Below are 23,172 nucleotides of genomic sequence, written 5' to 3'. Positions count from 1 at the left end.
CCATATCTTAGGGTGTAGAATTGGCTTGAATTTGTGGTAACTAGGAATTTAACCAAAATCCTGTGTTTCAGAAAATCTCAGATAGGAGCTTGGCTTTTTCTGATGAAATATTTCATCAATAAATGCAAAATTTTAAAAGCGATCATCGTCAATTAACATAAATATTCCATTAATGTAATGAATCGAGCTGTTAGTAATGAATTGACCTATCTGCAACAAGAAACTGTTAGATGTAAAATAAAAGTTAGCATGTGTTGACCTTAGTTTTTTCAGTGCCATAAAGTAAAGATGACTTTGTTGCCACTCTACTCAAATGCATTTTCTTCATTTCCCCTGCTTCCCTGTAAGAAGCTGTTCAAACAATATCTTTATCATATTTTCAAATATATTTCCAAGAAGGTACTAATCACCCCGCTTATTTCATTCCATTCAAAATATGAACTGCGCTACCAGGAAGATGAGAAAAATATTTTTTAGCAAAAGCACATTTGCTTTTGGTCCAAAAAATCCCACTCATCCCTTAGCCTATTAAATGTAATTTGCAATGAGAAAGCATTAGTTTCCCTTTTCAGGTGCTTTCATTCAACCATAAGACCTTTAAATGAATGCATTTTCTGCATATTGGATTGCATTACTGGACTGTCACATGTTTTAATGCTATAAAAGAATCTGAGCCCGGTAAAATATTTCCTGTATTCATTTCCAGTGATGTTCTTGGAAGCAATCTATGTAAATGATTGACAGATATTTTAAAATATTTCCCTTTACTTAAAAGTAACAACAAAAATTTGTATTAGATAGAATTGTTTATACTATCAGTTTAAAATATTATATTTATTTCTGTGTCTGTAATTTATTATCTTCTAAAAGGATTAAATACCAGTAGGTACTTAATAAATATTTGTTAAATGAATGAGTAAATTAATTTTTCAGTAAAAATATGCTATACTGTATGTATTAAATTACTTCACAGTATAAAAGGCAAAAAGCATATAATAAAATCAAGAAACTTCAAGTGAGGAAAGCTAAGGAAATGATCCCTAAATGTTGTCCTGCGATCCCCAGCAACCAAAGCAAAACATACATACGTAGTTTTGTTGCCTTGTTTTCATAAAGGATATCGAGTAACCACACATAATTGTAAATGGTTTTTCATTCTTCCTTGTTAGGAAATGATGTACATCTGGAATGGTTTTCCAGTACTGTGCAAAAGAAAGGACCTTTCTGAAAATCTGTTGTTAACTGTTGAAAAGGCTGAGGCAACTTTACAAAATGAAAGTAAGTATGAAAAGTAAAAGCCTTGAAATCTTTACCATTACCACTCTCTTGCCCTACCCCATGCACATCTGCCCATGTTAATCTGTGTGCGTCACAAGGACAAAAGAGCTTGGGCTGCAGGTGTCTGGGTGATGCAGTCAAGCTGAAGGGAGGGATGATGCATGTGTCAAACATGGATGAACCTTGGGGACATTAGCCTAAGTGAAAGAAGCCAGTTGCAAAAGACTACATGTTATGATCTGTAGAGACAGAAAGTAGATTAGTGGTTGCCGAGGGATGGGAAAACGGAGGTGAGGGTGATAGCTCAAGGGTATGGCATTTCTTTTTTGGGGTGATGAAAATGTTCTAAGATCGATTGTGGCGATGGTTGTACAACTCTGTAATATACTCAAGCCAGCGAATTGTCCACTTTAGATAAGTGAATGGTATGCTGTGTGAATGAGACCTTAATAAATCTGTTACCAAAAGGATGAAAGGAAGAAGGCAGTCGAGTTAGATCAGCACAAGGAAAGCATGCACTTCTGGTTTTAGTTTGTGACGCTTTCCATGCCTCCTTTTGCTCTCTAATGAATATGTTTTTGTAGACACACAGAATTGTTTTCTAGTTTAATCTTATCACAATTTAATTTTTCACTCATTATTTTTGGTTGTACTAGAGGCCCCTCTCCAGCTTACTGGACGCTCCATTCCCTGGAAGCAGCTGGCCTGTTAGTACAAGGCTTATAGTCCCAACTCCCCAGCTGCGAGACTCTGGGAAACAGACCTCATCACTCCGAGCCTTGGTTTCTTTTAAAACAAGAGTGGTGTTGCGCCAGGTGATATCCAACGTTTCCTTGTTCTGACATTTTCTAATTCTCTATGTTTAATAGAGGCTTTCTCCTTTGATAAGCCATGCCATGAATGGTAACCTTTGCCGTTTCTTATCAACACCCAAATCATTTGGGTAACATCCCAAGGTAATGGTCTTATTCTCTGGAATGTTCTAACCACAGAAGTTAAATGAAAACTTCTATGGTGACAAACAGGGTAAAGGGTATAGAAATTCAGAGTCAGGGAAAATATAACAGTTAACTCATTTTTCTTAGCTGGAAAAAGATGGGCAGTGATGGAGCACTGCCTCCATACTCAATATACTTGCCTACTCCCCCCTCCACCCCCCATGGGGATTACATTAGTGAATATGGCTTCGGGGACGAGGACCTCATTTGGATCAGGTTTGTATTTGGAGCTACAGTATGGAGCTGAAATGCTTAATGACATTACTCTTTACAATTTAAAAAAATTAAACACATAATTACAGTTGATAGATAGGTGAAAAAAGTCACCCATATTTTTCCTGCAACACAATTAACTTATAATTTTTGTGTATTTCATCCTATTCCAACTAATTTTTATAGTTATTATCAGTGTACCTGGGCATACACTAGCCTAGTTTTTCTTTGCTGAATATATCATACACTTTTCTTAAAAATCGAGGTGTAATTGACATAAAAAAACATTATATTAGTTTCAGGTGTACAACATAATGGTGCAATATTTGTATACATTGCAAAATGATTACCACAATAAATCTAGTTAACATCTGTCACCATACATAGTTACACAATTTTTTTCTTCTGATGAGTACTTTTAAGATCTGCCGCATTTTGCTGTATATAATGCTCACTTTATTGCCCAAATTTGTAAGGGAAAAATAAGAATGAGCATTATACATGGGTAGTACTAATTCCATATCTATATAAATGTTTATAATTCTTTTATTTATGCTTATGAGTTAAAAGTGTAACTCTAGACATCAATGACGATATCTGTATGCAAAATAATACCCTGGAATACGATAACAGATTTTGCTGAACTTATAACGAACTTTCAATAATGAAGAGTTCTTAGCCTTTCGTGATGCATATATATCGTAAATTTGTTACCGGTACATAACATTTCTTGTACCTTGTATCTGTTCTTGTGTTTTGTAATTATTTGTTACGTAAAATTTCTTCTATCATAATAGGTTAAAAAATAAATGCTAAAATTCCTTTATAATATAAAAAACAAGTACCTAAATGTAAATAAATACAAATTTGAATTACAAAATTAAAACAAAAGAATTTTTCCCTGAAAGTTTGGGCCAAAAATGTTGGTGCGCATTATACACAAGAGCACATTATACATGGCAAAATATGGTACTCGCTTACCGTGTTTCCCTGAAAATAAGACCTAGCCAGGCAATCAGGTCTAATGCATCTTTTGGAGCAAAAATTAATGGAAGATCCAGTCTTGTTTTGCTGTAATATAAGACTGGGTCTTATATAATATCATATACTATAAGACCGGGTCTTCTATTAATTTTTGCTCCAAAAGACGCATTAGAGCTCATTGTCCGTCTAGGTCTTATTTTCGTGGAAACATGGTAGCAGCTTTCAAATACACAATACAGTATTATTAACTATAGTCACTATGCTATATATTACGTCTCTGTGACTTATTTATTTTATAACTGGAAGTTTGTACTTTTTGACCCCCTTCACCATTTGCCCACCCATGACCCCCTGTCGCCGGCAACCACCAATCTGTTCTCTGTATGTAATGAGCGTGGGTTGTTTTTTTTTCTTTTAAGATTCTCCATGTAAGTGAGATCATACCATGTTTGTCTTTATCTGATTTATTTCACTTGGCATAATACCATCAAGGTCCATCCATGCTTTTGTAAATGGCAAGATTTAATTCTTTTTTATGGCTGAATAATATTCGTGTGTGTGAGCGCACGTGCGTGTGTGATTATCTATTTCTTTTTGAAGATTTTATTGGGGAAGGGGAACAGGACTTTATTGGGGAACAGTGTGTACTTCCAGGACTTTTTTCCCAAGTCAAGTTGTTGTCCTTTCAATCTTAGTTGTGGACGGTGCCGTTCAGCTTCAAGTTGTCCTTTCAGTCTTAGTTGTGGAGGGCGCAGCTCAGCTCCAGGTCTAGTTGCCTTTGCTAGTTGCAGGGGGCACTGCCCACCATCCCTTGTGGGAGTCGAGGAATCGAACTGGCAAACTTGTGGTTGAGAGCCCACTGACCCATGTGGGAATCGAACCAGCAGGCTTTGGAGTTAGGAGCATGGAGCTCTAACTGCCTGAGCCACCAGGCCAGCCCTGATTATCTTTATTTATCCATTGATAGACACTTAGGTTATTTCCATATCTTGGCTATTGTAAATAATGCTGTGATAAACATGAGATGCATATATCTTTTGGATTTAGTGTTTTCCTTTTCTTTGGATAGATACCTGAATGGAATTGCTAGATCATATGGTATTTCTATTTTTTTTTATTAGTTTCAGGTGTACAAAACAACATAATGATTAGACATTTACACCCCTCCCAAAGCGATAACCCCTCCCAAATCTACTACCCTTCTGACATCATATGTAGCTATTACAATACCGTTGACTATATTACCTATGCTGTACTTTACATCTCGTGACTATATAAATATATACTTAATTATAGTTGCCATTCAGTGTTATTTTATATTAGTTTCAGGTGTGCAACGCAGTGGTTATGCATTTATTAGTATATAACCTATGAAGTGATCCCCCCGATAAGTCCAGTACCCATCTGACACCCTGCATAATCTTTATAACATTATTGAGTATATTCCCCATACTGCATTTCACATCCCCATGACTGTTTTGTGATTACCAATTTGTGTTTTCTAATCCCTTTGAGTTCTCCCCCATGTCCCAATGCCCCTCCCTTCTAGCAACCATCGGTTTTTTCTTTGTATCTCTGAGACTATTTCTCTTTTGTTTGCTCATTTATTCCATTCTTTAGATTCCACATATAAGTGACATATATGGTATTTGTCTTTCTCAGGCTGACTTATTTCACTTAGCATGATATCCTCTAGGTCCATCCATGTTGTTGCAAATGGTAAGATTGCATTCTTTTTTGTGGCAGAGTAATACTCCGTTGTATAAATGTATCACAATTGCTTTCTTTTTATTATTAGTTTCAGGTGTACAAAACAATATAATAGTTAGACATTTATACCCCTCACAAGGTGATAACCCCCCACCCCCAATCTACTACCCCTCTGACATCGTATATAGGTGTTACAGTTCCACTGACTCTATTCCTTATGCTGTACTCCACATCCTGTGACTACGTGTATATGTATATAAAATTATAGTTGACATTCATTATTATTCAGCTTCAGCTTCAGGTGTACACTGCAGTGGTCAGACACCTACAGCATCCCTGAAGTGGTCTCCCTAATAAGACAAGTGTCCATCGGATACCCTATAAAATCTTTACAACATTATTGATTATATTTCCCAAACTGTCTTTCGCATCCCCATGGCATTCTTGTGGTTACCCATTGTGCTTTCTAATTCCCTCCCCTTCTCCCTCATGCCCACCCTTATCCCCACCCCCCTCCCATCTAGCAACCCTCAGTTTTTCCTCTATATCTCTGAGACTGTTTCTGATTAGTTTGTTCATTTGTTCTATTCTTTAGATTCCACATATAAGTGAGATCATATGGTATTTGTCTTTCTCCGTCTGACTTACTTCACGTAGCATAATGTTCTCTAGGTCCATCCATATCATTGCAAATGGTAAGATTTCATTCTTCTTCATGGCCGAGTAATACTCCATTATGTAAATGAACCACAGTTTCTTAATCCAGTCGTCTACCGATGGGCATTTCGGTTGTTTCCATGCCTTGGCTATTGTGTATAGTGTTGCAATAAACATAGGGGTGCATAAATTTTTTCGAATTAGTGTTTGGATTTCTTTGTCTAATTACCCAGGACTGGAATTGCTGAGTCATAAGGTAGTTCTATTTTTAATTTTTTGAGGAACCTCTATACTGTTTTCCATAGTGACTACACCAACTTGCAATCCCACCAGCAGTGCGCAAGGGTTCCCTTTTCTCTGCATCCTCACTAACACTTGTTATTTGTTGATTTATTGATGATAGCCATTCTGACAGGAGTGAGGTGGTATCTCGTGGTTTTTATTTGGATTTCTCTGATGATTAGTGACATTGAGAATCTTTACATATGTCTGTTTGCCATCTGTATGACCTCTTTAGAAAAATGTCTCTTCATGTCCTCTGCCCATTTTTTAATTGGGCTGTTTGGTTTTTTGGTGTTGAGTTATATGAGTTTTTTTTTTTTAAATAAATTTTGGATATTAACCCCTTATCAGATGTATCATTGGCAAGTATCTTCTCCCATTCAGTAGGCTGTCTTTTCATTTTGTTGATGGTTTCCTTTATTGTGAAAAACTTTTTAGTTTGATATAGTCCCATTTATTTTTTCTTTTTTTCCCCGTTGTTCTAGGAGGCATATCAGGAAAAATATTACTAAGGGTAATGTCTGCGAGTTTACTTCCTATATTTTCTTCTAGGAGTTTTATGGTTTTGGGTCTTACATTTAAGTCTTTAATCCATTTTGAAACTATTTTTGTAGATGGTGTTTTAGAAGGTAGTCCAATTTCTTTTTTTTTTTTTTTTTTTTTTTGCATGTATCCGTCCAGTTTTCCCAGCACTATTTATTGAATAGACTGTCTTTACTCCAATGTAAATTCTTGCTTCCATTATCGTAGATTAAAGGACCATACAGACATGGATTTTTTTCAGGCTCCCTATTCTGTTCCATTGATCTATGTGTCTGTTTTTATGCCAGTACCATGCTGTTTTGGTTACTATGGTCTTGTAGTGTAATTTGATATCAGGTATCGTGATACCTCTCACTTTGTTCTTATTTTTCAAGATTGCCGTGGCTATTCGGGGTCTTTTTTGGTTCCATATACATTTTAGGATTATTTGTTCTTGTTCTGTGAAAAATGTCATTGGTACTTTGATAGGGATTGTGTTGAATCTATATATTGCTTTGGGTAGTATGGACATTTTAACTATATTCTTTCTATCCATGAGTATGGTATAGGTTTCCATTTATTAGTATCTTCTTTAATATCGCTCTTCAATGTCTTATAATTTTCTGAGCATAGGTCTTTTACTTCCTTGGTTAAATTTATTCCTAAGTTTTTTTGATGCAATTGTATGGTGGTTCTATTTTTACCATAAACTTCTAAAATTGTTGCTAAATAACCCTTACATTAATTTCAAAATCTTCATAGCACTCCATGGATCTAATATATCATGATTTAATCCACTCTTTCAATATTGTTGTGCATTTAGGCTGCTCTCCATATTTAAAATAATTCTAGCTTTAGATTCCTGTCAGCCAGGAAAAGAAATATTAAAGAATGAAAGCTGATACAGTGGGCTTATCTGCTAACAAGGTCAATGGGTAGATAGTTAAAGAATCCAATAGAACAAGGAGCAATGCTGTTCTGAGGCCACAAAGCCTCCCCCCCCCATTAGCCATCTTTCAAATACAAACCAGTGGACACAGGGAGACCAGGTAAGTGGAATATTCTGCTCTACTATTGCAAAACAGTCACCCACAAAGCTCATCTATTGAGTAACTTCATTCCCCCTCATCTATGGTTTTGCTTTCTGCGGGTTCAGTGACCCGTGGTTAGCCACAGTCCGAAAATATTAAATGGAAAATTCCAGAAATAAAGAATTCGTAAGTTTTAAGTTGTGTGCTGTTCTGAGTAGTGTGATGAAATCTCGCACTGTCCTGCTCTGTCTGGCCCAGGACATGAATTATTCCTTTGTCCAGTGTATCCACCTCATTTTATCTCATCATGCAGGCATTGTATCATCTCACATCATCACAAGAAGAAGGGTGAGTACAGTACAATCAGATACTTAGAGAGAGAGACACACACACACATTCACATAACTTTTATTACAATATAGTTTTCTAATTGTTCAAGTCTATTAGTTATTGTTAATCTCTTACTGTACCTAATTTATAAATTAAATTTTACCACAGGTATATATGTATAGGAAAAAACATAGTGTGTATAGGGCTTGGTACTATCTGCTGTTTCAGGCATCCACTGAAGTCTCTTGGAGCATATGCTCCACAGATAAGAGGGGACTACTGTACTGTCACCTTCTCATATTAAAGGCAGCATTTTTATAAAAGGACCCTGGTTCCCTTTGTCTTCTTTTTCTCTTCCCCTTTAGAGAAAAGTTAACAACACTTCAACCCCTAATGAGCTGGAGCTTAGGTAGAGAAGCCAAATATTGAGGTATTCATCTTCACAGACTGATAATTCCCTTTGATTTCTGGGCCCCTGGGAAACAAGTGGATGAGAAGCCTCATGAAATTGGGATCAAAAAGAGGAGTTCAGAGTTTTTTCTATTTTACACACAACCAAAGGAGCGTATATATAAGTACAGACGACAGACTCACTTTATGGACATTTCAGACTTTGTGTGTTGTTCTAGACGTTCCAACATATTTTCTATATAGTTTCTATTAGCATAGAGTTGTGATAAGCTTCCTTACTATTTTTTTATAATTGTATCTTTTTAAGTTTTCACTTTTTTGGTAGTAAAATGTACATGAAATTTACCATGTTAATTATTTTTAACTATACAGTTCAGTAATGTTAAGTATATTCACATGGTTGTGCAACCCGTCTCCAGAACTTTTTCATATCCATTAAACAATAGCTCCCCATTTTCCCCTACCCCCGGCTATGGCAACCACCATTCTACTTCGTTTCTATGAATTTGACTATAGAAACTTCATGTAAGTGGAACTATATAATATTTGTCTCTTTGTGACTGGATTATTTCACTTAGCATAATCCCCTACATCCATATTGTAGCATATCGGAATCTCTTTTCCTTTTTAAAGCTGCATAATTTTCCATTACATTATATGATACATTTTGTTTATGTATTTATCCATCGATGCACATTTGGATTGCTTCCACCTTTTGGCTATTGTGAATAATACTTCTATGAACATGGGTATGCAAATAATTTTTTGAGACCCTGCTTTCGTTTCTTTTAGATATATGCCCAGAAGTGTAATTACTGGGTCATATGCCATTTCTATTTTTAATTTGTTGAGGAATGACCATACTGTTTTCTATAGACCCTGTGCCATTTTACATTCCCACCAACAGTGTACAAGAGTTCCAATTTCTCTACATTCTTGTCAACACTTATTATTATTTTTTGTTTTGTTTTGTTTTTGTTTTGGTAGTAGTGATCCTAATGGGTGAGGTGATCTTTACTATTTTTAATGTGAAATAATTTCAAAAAGGAAAAATATTTCAATTTGTTTTTGAGTGAAAAATCAACATAAGTCACATCATTTCAAATTTAGATGAAGTGAAACTGTATGAAAATTCACCTTAAAAACGAGATATCACAAAATGTACTTCTGTAAAATGTGTTTGAACAATTTTATTAGTATTCATTTTTGTTCGACTAATTTGGCCACTTTTCATCAGTTTGTTCATTTGAACATTCTTTCCTTGCTAGATATAGAATTATGGTAGTCAGAGAAAGTATTTGTTCCTGCTATTAAGGGACTTACGTATGATTAAATCCCACCATCCACAAACTAAATGGAAAATGAATATTTTTAAATAAGTGGATTTTTGAAAACTGGGAGGTAAAGGAAAACCTTTTATTAAATGAAAGCATTTGTAGGGTACTTTTTTCTCCCAGAAAATAGGCCAGTTTGCTTCATCTGTTTTGCTACAAAGATGAGTTTGGGTTCAGTAGAGTAAATTCTGATGTTTGAATGTCCATCTTTTTAGTATAGACTAATATGTACCACTAGAGAGCAGGGCATTTGCATATTAAGAAGTCCTAAGGGACCACTGGGTTTTCTCTACTTAAGGAGGCTCTTCATCCCTACCCTTAAGTTTATATTGCCCCTCCATTGGTGGGGGAAAAAAATTAAAGGAATAATATATGTATCAAACTCCGCATGTAAAATGCAGTAGGGATTTAGAAAACCAAGACAACGTGTCTATCCATTCCTTCCTCTTTTAAAGACATATTGAGATGATAGGCTTAAGAGATATTTAAGCAGGCCTGGGGGAAGCTCAGGCAGACACATCATATTTCATAAATTTCTGTTTTATATGTCTTCCCCCAGGTTAAAATATATATATATGGTTTCTTTTCTGAAGATCGATTTTGCCAGGTGTTACGCATGAAATTTATGATGATCTCTTCCAGGTCCATTGTTTTATGCAGGAAGATTTCCTGACATGAGCTCCCCCCAACACCCCCCCTCCCCCCACTACTGTTATGATCTTTGAGTAATTGAGTTCCTATTCTTCTTCAGAGTCAGAGGAAAAATTCCAAATTTGGAAAATAGAGTAAAATTGTAAACCCGAGGTGACTTCATCTCCACCCTATCCCTCCTCCACTTCATTATTAGGAATTGAATGTGTTTTTGCTTCTACCTTTGGCAAGTATCTCAAAAGTCAAAGATGGTAGAGGGTACAATTGGCTTTCTACTCTGACAATGCCAGAATTCTGAAAGGCTGGTCATGGGTACAAAGGGAGGAATACTGTTTAAAGAGAGAAAAATATTTAGAATAACATGCCTGGAGTCAGCATTTGCTATTTATTCCATTAGTGTTTCATTTGAAATCTAATCATATTCAACATATAGCCAGAAGTTAGTACAATAGCTTTTCTTTGACTATTCATTGTGATTTTAATTTGCTTGGTGAAATTGTATAGAAAACACAGAGTTCCTTAAAAGAGAAAGTCATTTGCTTTATGGCTTTTCACTTCCTAAATCTATTTTCAATTTTTTCCTTTGGTACATTTCAACTCGCTTCTAAAAAGTTTAATATAGATATTTTTGAAGTTTGGGCCTCAAACTTTTTTTCCCCCTCAGCCTACACTTTGTTTTATTATTAAGTGCAGATCTTTTGTGATGGAAATGTGCTTTGGCAGCATTATCATGTAATTTTCTTGGAATGTACAATGGAAACTGTTGAAATGTTCATCCATGAACTCACCCATAAGCTGAAGAATCATAAACATTCATATTTTAAGAGAAAATAGTCATCTGACAAATAGTGCTCCATGGTCTGAGAAAATGATGGTTTGCTTTCTTAGGTTTTTGGAGGACTTTTGTGTTTTCGAACCATTTTCTATATCCCTAACCCATGATCTAAATCAGGGGTGTCCAAACTTTTTTCAACGTTTTTTACCAAGGGCCACATGCAGTAAAATACACAAACTGCCGGGCCACTCATTCGAGGTGAAGTACGTATTGCCTCACCTGGTTTATTTATGTAAACTAAATATATTTTTGGAATTTGCTGCGGGCCAATTAAAAATGGATTGTGGGCCGCAGTTGGCCCGTGGGCCGCAGTTTGGACACCCCTGATCTAAATGAAAGCTAAGTGTGTTGTGGCGTTACTGGTACTTTAGCTTCCTATCCTGTTATGTCTTTTCCTAAGCAAAATCGTCGTTCAGTGAGCGCCAGAATTTTGTGGTAATACGAACTGTTAGAAAAGCTACACAGAACTCAATAAAATGCACAAAAATGATACTAAAATTAGCATCTAGCATGGACCCTAAGGGTTTGGTTTTAGGCCTGGAAAGATAATGCTTCTTAAATGTATATTTCAGTCAGCATCCATGATTAGAAGCATGAATGTGTGTGTGTGTGTGTTACCTTAAGTAATAGGAAAGGTAATGTGGCATTGATATCTGTGATTTTCTTGGTGAATGACCTATGAGATCTTGGAAGCGAAAGGTGAGTATCAGCTGTTTTCAGCACCTCGAAGTAAAGTGACTTCCTTCTAGTTGGTTAAGAGGCATCGTTAACCTCCCATAGACATTAACTGAAAACCAGCATGTGTTAATGGTAATTTCTCAGGTTTGTTCTGAAAGCAGGAGGATTCCAATATGAGGGGCTCCCAGGGCCTCATTAGTTTGGTTTACTGCCTCCCCCGGCCCCACCACCGTGTTGTCACAGCCTGAAATGTATAAATTATCAGTCTGCCTTGGAATGACTACTTAGTTGCACCTAACTTGCAAAAACCCCCGATTTCAAAAGTGGTAGATGTGAAATGGCTACCTTTGTCAGGTCGATGTCACACATAATATGGTTCCTTCTGTTTAATATTCTACAGCCTTGGGCTGTAGAAGGCAAAGTGGTGAAAGAAAAACCTTTACATTAGCCTCGAGTAGTTAGTAGTGGGTGAGGATTTTAGGTAACTGGTATGTACTTCAGAACAATTTTGTCTAATTATATGACATAATATCCCCTCAAAAAAACGTAGCCTTGGAGGATTGATAAGTTATGAACATAATGATCTGGAGAGGGTATTCTGCATCCTGAATTTTTAATGGGTAGAAGCCATCTGCTTCTCCATATGGAAGTGTTATCCTCATCTGCACGAAGCCAACACAATTAGAAGCCAGAACCACAGGAGGAGGCAGCCTTCTTGCTCCTCATGGCTTTACCTTGTACAGCATTAATAAAGCTCTTTATTTAGAGTTCAGATTTTCTGCTGTTATATCTAAGGACACATAATTCAGTATATGAGCACCTGAAAAAAAAATGTTAAGTGGGCGGAGTGAACTCCTTAATAAAATGGTGTACTAACCTAATGTAGTACATTCAGTATTCTTTTAATTAAAAATATTTTTTCATTGTGTTTTGTTCAGTGGGGCATAGCAAGTGCTAAAAATATTTTTCTTAGCTTTAAAAGTGTTTTTCTTTTTGTGCGTGATTTTTGTTTGTTTTGCTTTAAGACTTCAGTGACTACTCAGTAGATGACGAGTGCTTAGTGAAGCTGCTCAAAGGATGCTGCCTGAAAAACTTACAGCGGCCCTTGCAAGCGGAATTGTGTTTCAGTCATGTTATCCAAAGGTAAAAACAAACAAGGAAACCAACCTGAGTGAAATTGTGGCTTCTGGGGAATAACTGAAAAAGTAGTGCTTTTATCTCTTGCTGCTAACCTTTTCCTTGGTGTTACCAGAGAGAGAATCCAGTAGTGTTTTCTCCGTTCTTCGAGAAGAAAATTATAATGTAAGTGGAATGTGACTTTGTGCATTTCCACTTGGTGTTTAAAGGTGACCCACAAAAACTAAACTTACAGCCAAGCTAACAGGTGTCTGTCTAAACTCTGGCAGCGATGTATGGAACCTCTGATACTTTTTTGATTCCTGCCTTTGCTTTCCCATTTATTTATTCCATAGATATTTGAGCACACCCTGTGTGCCAGAGACTGTCCTGGAGCCTAGGGATTCAGAGTTGAGTAAGGAGACTTGCCATCACTGAGATAGTAATTTGGCGGGGAAGAAAGACATGTGATGAATGCTATAACTGCTTCTCCTTTGGAAAGGGCATTTCTTCTGTATATACATGAGTTTTGTGGGTTTTTTTCCTCTAATATTAATAGCACCGATGATGGTGATGTTCTGCTCCTTTACTAAACAGAGAGTTGAGTCAAGGTTCTGATGCCTGGTTTTGTTCTCTATATCTGGAGTCATAAATGCAGATACCTACAGCTGCCAGACAAGCAGCCTTCCTGAGTGATGGCCGGAATAGGGATTGGTGGGCCCTGCAAACCTAGGAGCATATGTGTTCTCTCTAGACAGTGCAGCCACTCCTAAGTGCTAACTGACGATTGTTCTGTACAGTGTAGGCCCAGTAACAATCATCCCTGCAATTTTTCATGACAAGCCTGGAATATGGATTTTATGTAAAACCTGATTTTTAAATATTGGCTGACATTTTTTGAAAACACTGTGAGCCGAATAGATCACAGCCACAGACTGCCAGTTGATGTCCTCTGTTCCATATCACGTGTCTTCCCATCCATGGCCATTCATCCTCTTCTTTGTGACAATATTTTATGAGTATTTAGGAGGACTGGTGTTTTTATCAGAAGGAGACCATGTCTATCTCTCAAATAAGTAGTATACTGTTCTTAGTAAGCATGTTAAAGAAGTAGCCATGGAGTTCTATTTTACTGTTGTTTTTATAAGGATGAAAAGGATGATTAAAAGTATTACCCATTTGTGCTGTTTGTTGTGGTTTAACAATAGTGAATTGTTTGCACATGTGTTTTATAATTTTGGATTGCGAGTTTTTCTCCATTGGCACTTTATCTTGAGACTCCTGTGAGGCTAGGATTGAGGAAGAGTCTCTCTCAAGTCACTTAGCTTTTCTTTCTCCCACATGCTCCAAAAACTTTTGCAGTCCAGGCCCACAGTTTTGTTCATTGCATTGCTTGGAGGTTCTTGGATCCTTGGGGCAATGAAATTTGAATTGCAGATGAATGTGAGGGCAGACTATTAGTTATTAATGTCCCAAGAAAGGTGCTTTTACTTCCCACCTAGAGCACAGGCTACCAGTGATTGAGTTTTTTATAATCTGCCCTTTCTCTGAGGGAGGAGCTGTTCAAGGGTCCAGCTTACATAGCGGTCCCAGGCCTGGCTCCCTGTCCCGTACGGGCCCAAAGCCTCATCTCCTGCATGGACATTGAGACACAAGCCCTGGTCGGTTCAGACCGAAGCAGACCCCAGGAGTGTTTTGGCATCCACACACTCAGAGCTCTGGTTTTGTTTTGTTTTCAGTTGGAGAATTTTTCTTATGTTCCTGTGAGTTGAGCTATGCCTTTGAAAGTGTGTTATTCCTAATTTTTCAGTGCTTTGAGATGTTTTGTCATCAGAGAGTTTTCATAATATTGCTGAAAACAAAAGTATTGACTTCTTTATTGACATTTTTTAGTGTTATAAGACTTAACAATACCAAGCAAAGTGAAGCTTAGCAAAAATAACACAGCATCCTTATTCCTAAATGGAGTCCTTTCCTGAACACATTCATGCTCGGAAGGATGATCTTGTCCTTTCCAGAGTTAATCTTTGAAGATCTGCATGTACTCGTCTACCTATGGGGCTATAAACAATCCTCAGTGCTGGACTGAGGTTAAGGAGTAAGATAGGAGATAAACATATTAAAAGCATGCTATTTATTGCCGTAGTTCGGTGCTTTGACTGGATAAGGACAGCTTTTCTCTGATAATGGGCTTTAGTGCTGTGCCTGTTTTCTGAGGAATGGGCAGAATATGTATGTTGAAACAGAATGATACATTTCTTGTTCTGTGAAGAAACTTAATTGCTTTTCATTCCCTCTTTTAGTGAAAAGCTACTGAAGTTTGACCACTACCTAGTGCCATTTACTCTGTTTGAGTTGGCATTTTTGTACAAAAGCCAAGGGGAGATTGACAAGGCCCTAAAGACCCTTGAAACTGCCAGGTAAGTGACAATGACAGCTTTTCCCTGGTTGCTATGGAGTGCGGAATGTCAATACCGTGATAACAACAGCAGTAATACTGTACATACACCTACAAGTTAAAACAGTCATTCAAGTTAGTAATCATGTTACCCTTGCTAACTTAGGCTTAGTTTGTGCTCATGGCTTTTGCTTCTGAACGCCTGGCCCTGTGACTATTTACGGATGTTGTGATTGTGGGCTTTTGTGTGACAGATATCTAACCTAACCTGTTCTCTATCAAGTCACCAAACTTTTTCTGTGCAGGGCCAGATGGTAAGTATTTTTGGTTTTATAAGGTCTCCATTGCAACTACTCAGTTGTGTCAAAAGCAGCCATAGAAGACAACAGGTAAATAAATGGATGTGTCCAGATAGTGATCATAATTTGCTGACTCTTGGTGTAGTCAGCCAAATTTCTCATTTCCTCGAAGACCCACTGTTTGAAGAAGCCCTTTGAATCCTCCCCTGACTCTACTTTCTGTCTGCTGTGGCAAATTCAAAGCACTTTGTCATTTCTGCCAGACAGTGACTCTCAGACTTGTGATCATGGCTCACTCAGTGGAGGCAAAAGCCCTGTGGTCTGTTTGCCTTGAAGACTTTTTGCAGTGGACAAAGAATGCCATTTTAGCTCTAGGCCATACGTAGCTTAGTGGTCCATTGGTTTGTTCATTTACTCAAATTTAGCAAGTGTTCACTGAGCACCCTTATGTGCCCGGCACTGGTAAATGCTCCAGACAGACAGCTGTACGTAAACAGGCAGTGTTTCTGCTCTCTTACTTGGAGGGGGATGTTAAATAAACAAACAAGTAGGAGGAACAGCAGTGGCATGTGCTTTGTTGAGATTTATAGTATGATACAGAGTACCAGGCTGATACTTTCGATTGGGCTAATTCTGGAAGGCTTCCTTGAGGAGGTGATGTTGTAGTTGAGATTTGTATAATTAAAGCCAGTCCTGAGATCAGTCAGCAGAACACTCCTGGCTGAACCCACAGCTACATAACCTCTGTATTTAGGGGGTTGGGTTACTAGGTTGCTAATGATGGGGAGAGAAAAGAACATACTTCTGTTTACACTATGATATCTTGAGATGCCTCTTAGGTTTCCACATGGAGACAGTGAGGTGGCAGTCTACTGTAGAAGCATGGAGTTCAGTGGAAAAGTAAGGGCCAAACGTAGAGATTGCAAAGTCACCAGCACAGAGACAGGGATATTTAAAGCCATGACACTTGAGGAGGTAGTTTTGGGAGACTTACATAGCTAAAGAAAGAGATCCAGCCTAGAGCCCATCCTTGTAGAGATGAAGCAATAAGATTAAGAAGAAGTGGCCAGTGAGTGAGGAAGATATCCAGGAAAGCCAAGTGAACAGAGTGTTTCAAAAAGAAGAGAGTCGGGGCCGGCCCGGTGGCTCAGGCGGTTAGAGCTCCGTGCTCCTAACTCCGAAGGCTGCCGGTTCGATTCCCACATGGGCCAGTGGGCTCTCAACCACAAGGTTGCCAGTTCAATTCCTCGAGTCCCGCAAGGGATGGTGGGCTCTGCCCCCTGCAACTAAGATTGAACACGGCACCTTGAGCTGAGCTGCCGCTGAGCTCCCGGATGGCTCAGTTGGTTGGAGCGTGTCTTCTCAACCACAAGGTTGCCGGTTTGACTCCCGCAAGGGATGGTGGGCTGTGCCCCCTGCAACTAGCAACAGCAACTGGACTTGGAGCTGAGCTGCGCTCTCCACAACTAAGACTGAAAGAACAACAACTTGAAGCTGAACAGAACCCTCCACAACTAAGATTGAAAGGACAACAATTTGACCATTGTTGCCCAATAAAGCCCTGTTCCCCTTCCCCAATAAAATCTTTAAAAAAAAAAAAAAAAAAGAAGAGAGTCGTCAGGTGTAAAGACAGCTGCTGACAGGTCGAGCAAGGTGAGGCTAGGAAATGAACTTGGCAGCGTGAAGATCATTGGGGACTTTGACAGGTGAGGTGAGAAAGTAGAGTCAGCTACTTTAAGCAACTCTTTCTGGATGTTTTGCTGTGAATAAAACATAGTAATGGGGCAGAAGCTTCAGAGACGTGGAGCCAAGAGAGCCTTTTTCTCCTTCTCTTCCTCCTCCTTTTCCTTCTCCCTCTCTGCCTCTTCCTCCTCCTCATGGGAGATATAAGAGCAAGACACTTTTAAAGTTAACTTGTTGAGAGTGGTAATGACTCATATTTCAACTGACATGGATGTATCATCAAATGCAGCTAATGGAAAATTAGGGACTATAAATACTATTGTTCCAAGTATTTATTATTTGGACATATTTAGTGTTACCTAAGCATAATAACACAACTTTGTAATGATGAAAATAAGAGACTGATAATTTACTAGTAAAAAACAAGACCAGCAGTGATCAAAAGTCACCACTAACTCAAGCCAGTACCGATGATGACAACATCAACAGACTTCCTGATAATTTCAAGACTGACAATTGTCTGCAGTTTTCCTTATCTATTAGGAGCTTTGTAAAGTTGCCAGAATTAGTGACCAGACATTTAGGAAAATACTCTAGGACATCCTTTGGTAAACTCTAGATGTTGATTTAGCTTATGAATAAGAGCCCTTATTATGAATTATAACCTTTTTTCAAGGTTACCGGTAAATAGCACTTAGACCTATATAAAATGAAGGGCTATAGAAAGAAATGAGTTCCACTGCAAAGAAAGACGTTACAGCTCACCCATGGGCCAAGGCAATGTATGAAAGCTGGAGCCCAAAGTCGAAGCCATTCCATTTTACTGATTCTTAACAATTCTAGCAAAGAGAAGTCAACATGAATGATCTAAGTAAAGTTTTTAAATAATCTGTGGATTTCTATGACCCCCCACTGACATTGTCACACAATAATTATTGGCCAAACCATTGATATTTTCCTATGAGAATTGGAGTTGGTAATTTTGGTGTCACCAAGTAATCCTGCTCTTTTGTTGCGGTTGTTTCATGGGAATTTCAAGACAATTTTGGTGGTGGTGGGGGGTGTGATTGATTATGTCCGCCCTGTTTATACAAGGCTGCCTTAAAACATCCAGATTAGAAGAAGGAGACCAACTATTTAAGAGTAATACACAAAATTTGTTAAGCCCTCCTCATAACTTTTCAGTGTTTGTGAGCGGCTGGGTAATTAAGTAGAACCTTGCTCCTCAAAGTATGACTTTTAGGTCACCACCAGGAAGCTCCTAGAAATAAAGAATATTGCCATCCTCTCCTCACAGGACCAGAATCTACATTTTAACAAGACCCACTGTTATGCATGTTCAGGTTTGAAAGCAAATGAGGAATGAGGATGAGAGGAAGGGGGATGGTGGTGGTGCTCTGGTGTACAAAGGAATTTTGACGTTACAATTGTCTCGTTATTGTCTTTAGAAACAACTACAAAGACTACTCCATGGAGTCTAGACTGCACTTCAGAATTCAGGCAGCTCTTCACCTCTGGAAAAAACCTTCCTCAGATTGATCAGAACATGAGGAGTGGAATTTCCTCTCCATTAACACCGGCATCTGCTATAGATTAGACCTTGTATTAAAGTGGAAAAGTGATCTTGTGAATGAGCGACAAGAAGTCAATTTTGTTGTCAATATTTTCTATCATCTGTGTGGTTTTGTTCTGTGTTGTTCTATGTAAATTTCTCTCTCTCCGCCCAACCCCACTGCTATGGAATAATGTTCAATACTATCTAGAAAATTCTTCTATTTTGCCTCTCCAAAAAAAATTTCATACTAGATTTGAATTGGAGAGTGAAGAAGCCTTTTAGAGGACTCACAGGTACAATAAAGTCTAATTAGATTATTTATTTTTTTAATATGGAAGTTAATATTGTTTAAGTAGCAAATGGTTTACAAGTTGAGCCATTCTTAGATTTGTTGGTCAGTTAAACCTCAGATATTTTGTCGCCTCGTATTTACATTTCAGAGGGGAAAATAAAATGGCCTACTTTCAAAATAGCTTTCTAACCCTCTGAAGACTCCTGAAGACAGGCAGTGGGTACAAACGGGGATGGGGTAATGTAGTTAATAGGTTGTAAAGACCTGCGTCTATCAAAGATGGTGAAATACTGTTCGTTTGTTTTTTTTAATTCTTCATGTATGTTAAAGGTTGTGACATTTTTGAGAGACTACCCTGTTTTTGAATGTACTTAAGTCTATTTAAATAACAAAATTTAAAAAACACACAACTCTATATCTAACGGGAATAAAAAGTTATATTTTAGAAATTATCCGCAACCTTAGCGATGAAAGCTTAAAATATCTTATGTTGATTATTTTTCTTATAGGAAGCAACATATCCTGCTGCTTTAAATGATATGTAAAATATCAATAATTTTTACACTCTTGATGTTGGTAAGGTCTAATTTTATAACCTCTGTAGCACTGTGATGGTTCCTTGTAAATATCTGGACTGTGTTTAGTCCTTTAATCTGGAAACACAATCAGGGCACTGAGGGGAAGAGAGCCCGACTCTGTGTGGTTGGTCCTGGCCCTGCTACTGGTGAGCAGTTACCGAGTGACCTCAAGGGAGACCCCGTGCTTGCTGTATCCTCGTATTTTTCTTATCTGTGAAATGGAAAAACAACAGATGACTGTCAAGGTCTCTTTCTGTTTTATAACTGTTAGTCTGTGTTTTGCGTATTTATTTTCACCAAACAACTGTTAAAATGTATAATCCGAATGATTCCCACTTAGAGTGTGTTTCCATTTTGCAATCATCACTGTCTCCCCTCCCCCTTTCCCCCCAAAATGTATGTTTTGTAGCTGAGGACCAGAGAGAGGAAAAACAATTTGTGAATCAATGAATCAGGGTTTCGTCCTATATCTGTTTCTATTTTGAAGAAAAGCTTGTCATGGAAGCCTCTGCCATTTAACAGAAAGAGCCCCAGACTGGGGGTCAGGAGCCCATCTCTGTTAGTTCCTCGATATGGAGCAAGTCATTCACCCTTTCTGGGACTCAGTTTCCCCAATAGGGATAGTACCATAGACCTTGGTGCCGGTGAGGGCTCAATTAGGGCATAATCACATGCGTAGCTTTTTGTAAGCTGGAAGGCTATGTGAATATCAGTTGTAACATTCATGGTTTTTATACACGGATTACAGTATCAACACAAAAAGATTGGCTGAATCTGTGGTCTCTGATGTAAGATGAGAAAAGCTTGGAAGTTCAAACACCTTTAAATTTATTCATGTGTTTGGCACTGATAGTCGCTTAGATTATGAATTTGCTCCTTGCTAGTTCTTCCCTGCTCCATGAGCCTGTACCCAGCAGGTCTCGGATCTTATTTCCTTTAAGGTATTAATTCTTGATTAATACTGAGGATGTATTTCCAATGAAAGGTGATTAATACAATTCGAGTCAGAACACCACCTTAATCTGTGCTATTAATACGAGTTATATAACTTGACTGTACGTCCAGACAAAGGAGAAAATAAACGGTCATTACAAGGTAGTAGTGGAAAATACGTTTAATAATTATTTTTTGTATAATTTGGAAACACATTTATAAATTCCTTAGAGGAGCTTTGAGGACATTATTTTTTTAAAAGTATAAGCACCTACAATGTTTTTGTGAGAAGCTGTAAGTCAGAGCAAAAGTTGGTAAAAAAAATTTCTATCTGGTATAAAATGAAAACAATTAAACTAATAGTGGTTATTTTTTATTTTATTTTAACTATATTGCAAACAAATATAAAAGTTATTCCTGTTTAGTTAGAATTTCCTTTTTTCTTGTTTTGTTTTTATTATTACTTTCTATTCTTTTTGTAGTTACCTGGTAATGTGGGTAATCTATCCAGTGGACTTTTAAGTGCTGTCATATCACTCATGCTACATATTAATCTGTTTCCTGCCATGTTCAAGACACTGTTGGTGGCACCAGTTTCTTGTGACATCAGTTCATATTGCGTTTTGGGAGTTATTTTGTGATTCAGGGTGTTCTGTGAAGAATGATACTGAAGTGACAATGTTGTATCTAATGTTTTGAGGGGCATATGTGGAGGGTTGGGCTGCCAATGTGTCTGACAGTTTGTGCAATTTGTGTAGTTTTTGGTATAATTGCTTTACAAAAAAAAAAGAAAGGAAAAGAGAGAACCAGAGTTCTGACTGGTGCTGTGTAAATTTAAGACTCAAGTAGAGGTTATGCTTTTGTAGGACGGGTGACAGGGAAGGCATGATTTCTGTTTGACAATTAATGGAAGATTAACTACATCAGTTCTTATATGGACATGTATTTTAATGTTTCCATGCTTCTCCTGGATACAAGAAGGTCCCAAGTTACATGGGGAAAGGGAGTCTATTGATTCTCTCTTTCTTCTGCAAGTGGGTCCAAGCTATCGGAGGTGAATTTCAGATAATCAACGTCAAAGATTTTAAATCATTGAAACAATCTTGACAGCGTAACCATCTCTTTTGCAAAGTTGTAGTTTAACAGAGCTATGTGATTGTCATTCTTACCTGGCCTGGAAGCTAATGGTTTAACTTTGAGTCTGATCAGGGCTTCAACTCAGTGAGATGTATGTACAGGTGAAAAATGCCCCTTTCTCTTTTGAAGCTACTTTTAGAGGTAGTTACTTTGTGGTAGGCACTGATAGCCCTGCCATTAATACTCTGATTTCGGTTCTCATTCACTTAAAGAGAATCTGTTGATGTTTTCAAATAGATGTTTTTCTTTCTTTGGACATTAAAAATAATAATTAAGAAACGGTCTCTGACCAACTGGAAAAAATTTCTGGAATTAACTCATTAATTCTTCATTGGCTTTTTTCCATATTTTTATTTGTTCCTAGTTATTCTCTCCATATTTGTAAATTGTAAATTCAAATATGTTTGGCTAAAATGAATTAATGAAGACTCCAGTGATTGTGTTGGTGCCCTAAGATTTTGGGTCTCATAGCGCCTGGAACGGATCTTGTGAAATTACCTCATCCTTCCTAATCTCTAACCAGTATTGTGTCTCCTTCAGTCCTTCTCTGTCTAGGATGGTAGCCACTGGCCACCTATGTCTATTGTGCACTTGAACATAGCTAGGGGCACGTGTTGGAATAATGCTAAGTGTCAGGAAGCACCCATTTACACATGCCGCCATTCTACTTAAAGGACTAATATTGTGCTGGAGTTCTGGCTTTTACCTACTGACTACTGTGATCACCCAATCACCGCGGTTGCATTGTCAGTTGTGGTTCAAGTATATATTGGTGGGGTTTGCTTTTTCCATTTAAGTGTCCATAAACTTGCATTTCTTCAGGTTTGTTTTGCAGATGAGCAAGGTCATTGGCACATTTGAACACTATTCCTTATCCACTCCCCAGAGCTCCTTCTATACTAAACTAAGAGAATTTCATTTTTAAGATTACTATTTTAATCAGACTTTAAAGATATTGCTTGCTTGCTTTTTTTCCAGATGCAACAGTACAAACTGTTAGAGTTGTAGAGGAAGTAACTCTCACCTTTGAGATGTTAGTAATTTTACGATTAAAATAATATTTTCTAAGATTAACATTATTCTGAAACAACCAATCCCCTGACCTTTCAATCCCTTTATATTGTTAATGTTTCAACATTGACCCAGCTAGGCCAGTATTACTATTTAAAGATTTTTAGACACTAGTTACCCACTTACAGGATAATTTGGCAGATAGTTTAAGCTTACGTATTTTATGCCTTTGCTACCTATTATTAATATTTTTAAT

At 37.6% G+C, this 23,172-nt stretch overlaps 1 protein-coding gene across 5 annotated transcripts in view; it reads left to right on the top strand.

Moving 5' to 3' along the window:
* TTC39B (tetratricopeptide repeat domain 39B) overlaps nucleotides 1-19,286 on the top strand; it is a 121,879-nt gene extending 102,593 nt beyond the window's left edge. For 4 of the 5 annotated variants that reach the window (XM_019739166.3, XM_019739170.3, XM_019739168.3 and 1 more), the window contains 4 exons: nucleotides 1,170-1,278; nucleotides 12,940-13,057; nucleotides 15,334-15,450; nucleotides 18,859-19,286. In XM_019739166.3, the coding sequence (XP_019594725.3) occupies nucleotides 1,170-1,278; nucleotides 12,940-13,057; nucleotides 15,334-15,450; nucleotides 18,859-18,949 (435 nt within the window). In that variant the 3' untranslated portion in view covers nucleotides 18,950-19,286. Of the gene's footprint in view, nucleotides 1-1,169; nucleotides 1,279-12,939; nucleotides 13,058-15,333; nucleotides 15,455-18,858 lie in introns of those variants that run through there. The other variant, XM_088793468.1, reaches the window with a different exon arrangement.
* The last annotated feature ends 3,886 nt before the right edge of the window (nucleotides 19,287-23,172 follow it).

Source organism: Rhinolophus sinicus, chromosome 16, assembly GCF_057876585.1.
Source record: "Rhinolophus sinicus isolate RSI-liver-muscle chromosome 16, RSI-T2T, whole genome shotgun sequence".
Lineage (NCBI taxonomy): Eukaryota > Metazoa > Chordata > Mammalia > Chiroptera > Rhinolophidae > Rhinolophus > Rhinolophus sinicus.
This window is presented reverse-complemented; position numbering and strand designations above follow the sequence as displayed.